The 9,052-nt window shown below is 53.7% G+C and overlaps 1 protein-coding gene across 3 annotated transcripts in view; it reads left to right on the forward strand.

Moving 5' to 3' along the window:
- Nucleotides 1-8,807, forward strand: part of LOC108520475 (DNA dC->dU-editing enzyme APOBEC-3G) — an 11,974-nt gene extending 3,167 nt beyond the window's left edge. For 2 of the 3 annotated variants that reach the window (XM_017859881.1, XM_017859880.1), the window contains 6 exons: nt 1,396-1,699; nt 1,943-2,057; nt 4,197-4,350; nt 7,355-7,640; nt 8,079-8,194; nt 8,475-8,807. In XM_017859881.1, the coding sequence (XP_017715370.1) occupies nt 1,435-1,699; nt 1,943-2,057; nt 4,197-4,350; nt 7,355-7,640; nt 8,079-8,194; nt 8,475-8,489 (951 nt within the window). In that variant the 5' untranslated portion in view covers nt 1,396-1,434 and the 3' untranslated portion in view covers nt 8,490-8,807. Of the gene's footprint in view, nt 1-1,395; nt 1,700-1,942; nt 2,058-3,284; nt 4,067-4,196; nt 4,351-7,354; nt 7,641-8,078; nt 8,195-8,474 lie in introns of those variants that run through there. The other variant, XM_017859882.1, reaches the window with a different exon arrangement.
- Nucleotides 8,808-9,052: the final 245 nt, after the last annotated feature.

Here is a 9,052-nt window from a genome sequence, read left to right on the forward strand (position 1 = left end):
GGCTGGTCTCGAACTCCTAACCTCAGGTGATCCACCTGACTCGGCCTCCCAAAATGTTGGGATTACAGGTGTGAGCAACCGTACTCTGCCTAATTTTAATATTTTGTTTAATCCAGTGTAGCTAACATATTACTTCAACATTAATTAACATAAAATTCTTGACAAGATAATGAAGTTTCTTTTTCTTGTCACACTGAGTCTTTGAAATGAGCTGTGTGGGTCACGTACGGTGGATGGCTCGCACCTGTAATCCCAGCACTTTGGGAGGCCAAGGCGGGTGGATCACCTGAGGTTAGATATTCGAAACCGGCCTGGGCAACATGGTGAAATCTCGTCTCTACTAAAATACAAAAAAATTAGCTAGGCGTGGTGGCAGTCACCTGTATTCGCAGCTACTCGGGAGGCTGAGGCAGGAGAATCGCTTGATCCCATGAGGCAGAGGTTGTAGTAAGCCGAGATTGCATCGTTGTACTCCAGCCTGGGCTACAAGAGTGAAACTCCGTCTCAAAAAAAAAAAAGAGAAATGAGCGGTGTATTTTTCAGGTGCTCAGGTCTCTCATCAGAGCCCCATTTCAAGTGCTCAGTAGCCCCCTTGGCCAGTGCCCGACCCCCCTGAAATGGACAGTGAAGGTCCAGTGGCCTCCCCAGCTGACCGCAGACAGGGAATAAGGCAGACCCCAGAGGGCCAGGCCACAGCAGGGGCTGAGGATGCCTGCTGAATGGATGCCTGGGAGAATGGATGCCAGAATTCACGCAGGAGGCCGTGAACAGGGCTGGGAAAACTCCCAAACGAAGGGAAGCACGTGTCTTGGTGCACCTTGTGTTGCTTCAACAGCAGGACTGAGACGGGGACATTCACAATGAATAGAAATGTGCTGGCTCGAGTTCTGGACGCTGGGAAGTCCACTGTCAAGGCACCAGCGACTTTCCAGAGCCTGCGAGCTGCACAGTCACGTGGGGGTGAAGGTTGTTGCCAGAAGGTCGGGGATGCTCTAGACAGAGTGGCCTGGGATGTCGAGTCACTGCTGCTCCATGACACTGGGACAAGAGGAAGCAGGAGTTTAGTCTGACTGGCTGCCCCTCCAGCTAGAGGGCAAGAGACAGAAAGTGGGGCTAAAGTCGCCCTTGAATAACCACAGCAGTGGCACCCACAAAGGTGCAGTCCCCACAGCCTCACAGCTGCTTGTAGGTGCCACCTCTTAAGGCCATTACCATAGCAATTAATATTAGCTTTGGAGCAGACAATCACTCAAACCAAACAGGGGAATGGAGGAAAGGAGCTTCAGTGGCAAGATCCCCTGGACTCCTGTCCTGGCCCCTCCTCCCCCTGCATCACCCCTGCTCTCCTCCTGCTCCCCCTCTCAGAGCTTCCCCTGCCCCCTGCTCCTCTCCCAGGTGTGCGCCAAGGATAAGTCCTGTGAGGACCACCCAGAGATGAGATTCCTCCACTGGTTCCACAAGTGGAGGCAGCTGCATCATGACCAGGAGTACGAGGTCACCTGGTACGTATCCTGGAGCCCCTGTGCAAGGTGTGCAAACAGTGTGGCCACGTTCCTGGCCGAGGACCCAAAGGTTACCCTGACCATCTTTGTTGCCCGCCTCTACTTCTTCTGGAAACCAGATTACCAGGAGGCGCTTCGCAGCCTATGTCAGAAAAGAGGCGGTCCGCACGCCACCATGAAGATCATGAATTATGACGGTGAGAAGTGGGAGGCTCAGAGGTGTGGGAGAGACTGAGTGACGCTCTGTGATGGGTGACTCCCACACATACCTGTGGATCTGCTGTGATGCCTGCAAAGGCCACGTGTCCCAGGGGAGCCTGTGGGGTTGGGTCTGGCACTGACTGTAACTAGTATCCAGAGTCTGTCTGGGAGGGGAGGGCCCCAAGGTCACAGAAGAGAGGCCAGGTGGGCCTGACTGCGTCCTCTCTTCTTTTTCTCAGAATTTCAGCACTGTTGGGACAAGTTCGTGTACCGCCCAAAAAAGCCATTTAAGCCTCGGGAGAATCTGCCTAAACATTATACATTACTGCACACCATACTGGGGGAGCTTCTCAGGTGAGGGTCTCCCTCCAGGCTCATCGCCTCTCTCCTCTCACCTCCTGCTTATCCTCTTGAGGCCTCCCCTCTGTCCCAGACCAGGTCCTCTCCTGGGCAGGCCCTCCCGCCCTCCCTCCTGCCCCCCTGCCTGCCCTCATGGTCACAACACCTCACCCCAACTCCTCATGCTCCCTCCACCTCCCTGCCTTCCCCCCTCCTTTCCTGGGCCCCTCCTGTGAGTGAGAGGCCCCTTCTGCCTCCAGAGCAACCTCCATCCATCCCCGAGGCCGCCCTCCCCACAGCCTGGGATCCCCAGCCTGGCTCCTTCCATCTCCCTGGCATAACCATATTTGTCATAAAACTGGACGTAGTAAGTGGGTATGAATATTCACAAGCCCGACAGTTAGAAGCTTTGAGTAACATCCTTCAAGGCTGACCTGAGCCCCTGAGAAGGAGCTGCCTCCGTGGAAACAGAGCTTCAGGCTTCCACTGCCGTAGAAGATGGCCCAGGCCGGGTGCCTACAGGGCAGGCATTTATTTTCTCACAGATCTGGAGGCTGCAAGTCCAGGGTGGAGGGGTGGGCGGGGCTGTGTCCTCTGCGGCCGCTCCTCCTGGCTGGCAGGGGATCCCTTCCGGCCCTGTCCTCTCTGGCCTTTCCTCTGTGCACTTGGACTCCCGGGGTCTCTCTGCCTCTAAATGTCCTCCTCATTTATGGACCCCAGCCAGGTGAATTTGGGCCCGCACTGAAGGCCTCATTAAATTAATCATCTGATGAAAGGATCTGTCTCCAGGCCAGGTGCAGAGGCTCACGCCTGTAATCCCAGCACTTTGGGAGGCTGAGGCGGGTGGATCACCTAAGGTCAGGAGTTCGACACCAGCCTGGCCAATGTGGCAAAACCCCATCTCCGTCAAAAATACAAAAATTAGCCGGGAGTGGTGTTGGCCTATAATCCCAGCTACTTGGGAGGCTGAAGCAGGAGAATCGCTTGAACCCGGGAGGTGGAGGTTACGGGGAGCCCAGACTATGCCACTGCCCTCCAACCCGGGCAAAAGAGCAAAACAGCTTCTCAAACAACCAAACAAGAAAGAAAGGACCTGTTTCCAAATACAGCCACCCTTTGAGGGAGTGGGGGTTAGGGCTTCAATACATTGATTATGGGGAGAAACAATGAAGTCCACGGCAACAAGCTGCAGTCATTGTGGGCAGGCCTGGGTGGGGGATGCAGGGGTTCCTGTCCTGTGTGTCTGTCTCCCAGGGGAGTCCCTGACCTGACTCTCATGGCCCCTCCACCCAGACCTTGCTGCGTGCTTCACCCACCCCATTCCTCCTGCACCCAACTCTCCTGTGTCCCTCCTTAGCCACCCGATAGGCTCCCCTGCCCCACCACTCCTGGGCTGCTCCTCTTCTCAGCCTCTCTCTGGGCCTCTTTGGGGTCCCAACATGACCCCTCAGCTGATGCCTGTGGCTTCCCCAGCCAGACCCTTCCCAGTTCCAGGCTGCGCTCTGCAGAGTCCTATCAAAGGTCACATCCTCCCCTCTGTCCAGCCCGGGGTGAAGACCTGGTGTTTCTGATTTGGAAATGCCTCTGCACTGGGTGCTAATAATTCACTTTTACCTTTATAATTTGTGGTTTTGTAAGGACAGGTATTATCTTTGGCAGCAGAAGCAAATCCTGTGATTTAAAAAAAAAAAAAAAGTCCCTGGCAGGCTCTTCTCCCCGCTGGTCCCGCTCAGGAGCGTCTCTGCCCTGATGCTAGGTGTAGGCAGGAGGGAAGCCCCGGTGGGTCCACCTCCAACAGGGACTGACAGGGTGCAGAGCCAGGACTGGGGTGTATTGTGAGGCCAGGGAAGAAGACCCAGCTGTACCCCAGGGAGAGGGCCTGAGCACACTGAGCTGAACCTGAGGAGGCCCTGACAAGGCCTAGACAGGCCCCAGGGCTGCAGCGATCTCCCAGTGAGCCCCAGAAGGGGTCAGAGGGGGAGGTGTGGAGGCTCCAGCAAGTGAGCGGGAGCCCCTTCTGACAGGTGCTAAGGGATGTGGGGAGCAAGGGGAAGGAGGGTGGGGTGAAAGGGAGGACGCGTGGAGAGGGAGGGGGAGGCAGGGCAGACCAGGAGGGCTCTTACTCCTCTGGGCTTTTCCCCTCACTGTCCACAGACATTTGATGGATCCAGACACGTTCACTCTCAACTTTAACAATGAACCTTGGGTCAGTGGACAGCATGAGTCTTACCTGTGTTACAAGGTGGAGCGCCTGGACAATGGCACCTGGGTCCCGATGGACGAGCACAGGGGCTTTCTACACAACCAGGTGACCAACCCAGCCACCCGCATCCAGGCAGGGCTCTCCCAATCCAGGGACATGCATGGGCAGAAGGTTCTGGGTGGTACCTGTGGTGTCCCGCAGAGTGTCTGTCACCTGTGCTTCCTGTAGCTGCTACTGCTTGGCCCTGGGGTTGGGGCAGACTTTGGCTTCAGTAACTCTCCAGGATTGGCGGCTTCCAGCCCCACATGCCTAACCAGCCACATGTCTCAGGGGCTGACACCACTAGTCCAGAGTCACCCCCAGGCCCAGGGCTCAGTCATCCCCACTCCTGCTGTGCTCTGAGAGGGTCGGGGCAGAGGAAAAGGGTCTGCACCAGGGCCAAGTGGGGTCAAAGGCAAAGTGCTTTCTGAGGACCCTCCCAGGATCCCCTCACAGACGCATCTCTCACCAGGAATGATTCGGAACTGTGGGATTTGAGGATCGGGGGCTACCCGACCTCACAAGGCCAAGATTCCCCAGTGCCTGCTCCTGGGCTTCATCCTGTGGGAAGAGAGACTGAGGCAGGAGAGGCCCACCAGGGATTCTGTCCTGACCAGGATGGAGCCCACAGCAAGGCTAGAACAGGCCCCAAAGTCAGGATGCAGGGATGGTCAGCGTTTGAAGAGGAGCTGGGCCAGGCCAGGCTGAGGGGCCCTGAACCCGTGGGACGTTCTTCCCTGGCCTTTGCCCAGCACAGCCCCTGGCTGGAGAGATCGAATTCTGCTTGGCTCTGGTGCTGGAAACGGGGTTCCTCTGGGCTCTATGAGCTCAATGTGGGCCCTGCTGGGCCCACACCCACTGCTTGGAAGCCACTTTCAAAGGCGCCAGTTCCCATCACTGCCTAACCAGTGGGACGGGACTCCCCCAGGAATGACCCCACAGCCTCTTCTCAGCACATTTGGTGTCATCCATTCTACTCCGAGTCCTCTCTGCACTGGACTCCTTGGCTTGACTAGTTCCCAGTTGAAATTTGGACAAAACACCATCATTCATTGTTCAACAAGGACAATCTCCCCATGACTGGGGCCCTTCCCAATGTGGGGTTAGTCCTGCTGGGGGCCCCTCATCCCCACTTCTCCCTGCAAAGGGAGTCCTCTGGCCTCAGTCTGTCGCTCTTGGGCTTAATACAGGCTAAAGCACAATGCGGAAGCTTCTAGAATTATGGGCCACAGAAGGGGTGGGGCGAGGGGAATTGATGGATAGGGAGGTCAGTCTCCCCATGAAGGAAGCACACAGCTCAGTGGCATCTGTCTTGCCTCCCCCAGCTCTATAGTCCCCTCTCTGCAGGCCTGGGGCGGAGTGAGGGTCCTGAAGGCACTGATCTCAGGTGCAAAATGAGAGGATGTTCCAAATACTCAGTATCAGAGAAATCCCATCGTAATGGAAAATTACATTATTTAACGGATTATCGTTAAAAAATCAGGTCAGGTGTGGTGGCTCACGCTTGTAATCCCAGCACTTTGGGAGGCTGAGGTGGGCAGATCACTTGAAGTCAGGAATTCGAGACGAGCCTGGCCAACATGGTGAAACCTCGTCTCTACTAAAAATACAAAAATTAGCCAGGCGTGGTGGCACATGCCTGTAGTCCCAGCTACTGAGGAAGCTGAGGCACGAGAACCGCTTGAACCTGGGAGGTGGAGGTTACGGTGAGCCAAGATTCTGCCACTGTACTCCAGCCTGAGTGACAAAACCAGACTCTGTTGGAAAGGAAAGGAAAGAAAAAGAAAGACAAAGAAAATTGGGGTTTGGCGCCCCCTGCTAATTTTGTGCTGGAGGCTCCCCGCACCCAGCCTCACCTGATCCAGGCTGTCCCTCCCTGCTCACTAAAATTACCTTGGCCGGGCATGGTGGCTCACACCTGTACTCCCAGCACTTTGGGGAGGCTGAGGAGGGCCGATTCCACCTAGAGGTCGGGAGTTCGAGACCAGCCTGACAACATGAAGAAACCCCCTTCTTTCTTTTCTTTTAATTTATTTATTTATTTTTTTTAATTATACTTTAAGTTCTAGGGTACATGGCATAACTGCAGGTTTGTTACATATGTATACTTTGCCATGTTGGTGTGCTGCACCCATCAACTCGTCAGCACCCATCAATTCGTCATTATATCAGGTATAACTCCCAATGCAATCCCTCCCCCCCCCCCCTCCCCATGATAGGCCCCGATGTGTTGATGTTCCCCTTCCCGAGTCCAAGTGATGTCATTGTTCAGTTCCCACCCTATGAGTGAGAACATGTGGTGTTTGGTTTTCTGTTCTTGCTGATAGTTTGCTACGAATGATGGTTTCCAGCTGTCATCCTATGTTCTACAAAAAAACGTCAAACTCATCCTTTTTTATGGCTGCATAATAGTCCCATGGTGTATAGTGCCACATTTCTTAATCCAGTCTGTCACAGATGGACATTTGGGTTGATTCCAAGACTTTGCTAGCGTGAATAGTGCGCAATAAAACATATGTGTGCATGTGTTTATAGCAGCATGATTTATATCCTTTGGGTATATACCAGTAGTGGGGATGGGCTGGCATATGTGTACATCTAGTTCTAGATTCTTGAGGAATCGCCATACTGTTTTCCATAATGGTTGAAAACTAGTTACAAATCCTACCAACAGTGAAAAGTGTTCCTTATTTCTCCACATCCTCTCCAGCACCTGTGTTCCTGATTTTTAATGATGCCATTCTAACTGGTGTTGAGATGGTATCTGCATTGTGGTTTTGATTTGCCATTTCTCTGATGGCCCAGTGATGATGAGCATTTTTTCATGGGTCTGTTGGCTGTATGAAATGTTTCTTTTGAAAATTCTGCTTCATATCCTTTGCCCACGATGGGGAGAGAAACCCTCTTTCTACTAAAAATACAAAATTAGCCTGGTGTGGTGGTGCACGCCTGTAATCCCAGCTACTCGTGCACTCGAGCCTGGGCAACAAGAGTGAAACTCTGTCCAAAAAAATAATAATAATAAATAAATAAATAAATAAATAACCTCACGGCTTGCTTTCTTTTCTAGGCTCCAAATAAACATGGTTTCCCTAAAGGCCGCCATGCAGAGCTGTGCTTCCTGGACCTAATTCCCTTTTGGAAGCTGGATGGCCAGCAATACAGGGTTACCTGCTTCACCTCCTGGAGCCCCTGCTTCAGCTGTGCCCAGGAAATGGCTACATTCATTTCAAATAACAAACACGTGAGCTTGCGCATCTTCGCTGCCCGCATCTATGATGATCAAGGAAGAGGTCAGGAGGGGCTGCGTGCCCTGCACACGGCTGGGGCCGAAATTGCAATGATGAACTACAGTGGTGAGAATGGAGGCCTGGAGTGGGGTGGGGTCGGCTGGGGCAGGAGGGGGCCCTGGGAAGTAACTAGAAAGTGGGGAGGGTCGGCATCCCTGAGGGAAAGGGTCCGCTGCCTGCAGAGGCGATGGCTGCACTCTGGACCTGACTTTGGGGTCGACGGGAAGAGAGAGGCCAGACCAGGAGATGTGGCCCCAGGGAGGGCAGGGAGGGTGGCTGGAAGTGGAAGCAGAACTTGGGGCTTCCCGAAAGAATGAGAACTGCGCTGGCCCAGATTCCAATGGGAAGGAAGTGCCTGATGAAGGAGCTCAGTCCCTCGGGGAGGGAGAGGGACAGGAGGGACCGAAACCAGGATGTGGGAAGTCTGTCCTGAGAGTCACGGGCTCTTGGTGCCACCCGGTCCCCACAGCCGGAGCGTGACTTATCTCCCCTATCCCTTTTCAGAATTTAAGTACTGCTGGGACACCTTTGTGGACCGCCAGGGACGTCCCTTCCAGCCCTGGGATGGACTAGATGAGCACAGCCAAGCCCTGAGTGGGAGGCTTCGGGCCATTCTCCAGGTGACAGCTTCCTCCCCTGCCTAGTGCCCCATCGGCCTCCCCCTCCTCCCCTCTCCCCTGGGCCTTGCCTTCCCCTCTGCTCAGAGCCCCCTCTGGGTTCCCTGCTCCCCCCAGGGCGCCCAGCTCCGTCCCTCCCTTTCCTTCTCACAGCCTCCCTTTCTCTCCCACCTCCTGCATCCCTCCCTCCTCTCCTGTCATTGTCACTGTCCCCAGGCCTCCTCCCTGTGCCCTCTTTCCACTATCTCACCCCCTGCTCCATTCAATCCCACTGCTCTTCCAGAATCAGGGAAACTGAAGGATGAGCCTCAGTCTCTAAGGAAGGCAGAGACCTGGGTTGAGTCACAGAATAAAAGATCTTCTTCCAAGAAATGCAAACAGGCCGCTCACCACCATCTCCAGCCACTCACAGACACCAGCAAAGCAAGGTGCTCCTGACAAGTAGATTTTTTAAAAATCAGAGTGAATTAATTTTAATCAAAAATGTATGTTATGTTTCAAGAATATAGTACTAAGATTGTACTCAGTACACTCAGAAAAGTTTCAAACCTACTAATCCAGTGACAATTTGAATTGGTTTTATACATAGAGGAATAAAATGAAATACTAAATCTTTTCTTATATTTTTCCCTGTGTGATTGTATCATGAATTGCAAGTGTTTCCATAAACATTAGCAAATGTGTAGATGTCTTTCCTGGTGTACTGGACCTGTAGCAGGGCAAAGGTCACACAACATCCCTCTGGAGCCAGAAAACTCAGCTAAACCTCACAGGAGAGGAACCTAAATGCAGACCCCACCCTCACTCACAGAGCCCTGGGCACTGATTGGAAGGGACAGGCCCAGCAGTAAGAGGACAGCC

The sequence above is a fragment of the Rhinopithecus bieti genome, unplaced genomic scaffold, assembly GCF_001698545.2.
Source record: "Rhinopithecus bieti isolate Rb0 unplaced genomic scaffold, ASM169854v2 scaffold_51734, whole genome shotgun sequence".
Lineage (NCBI taxonomy): Eukaryota > Metazoa > Chordata > Mammalia > Primates > Cercopithecidae > Rhinopithecus > Rhinopithecus bieti.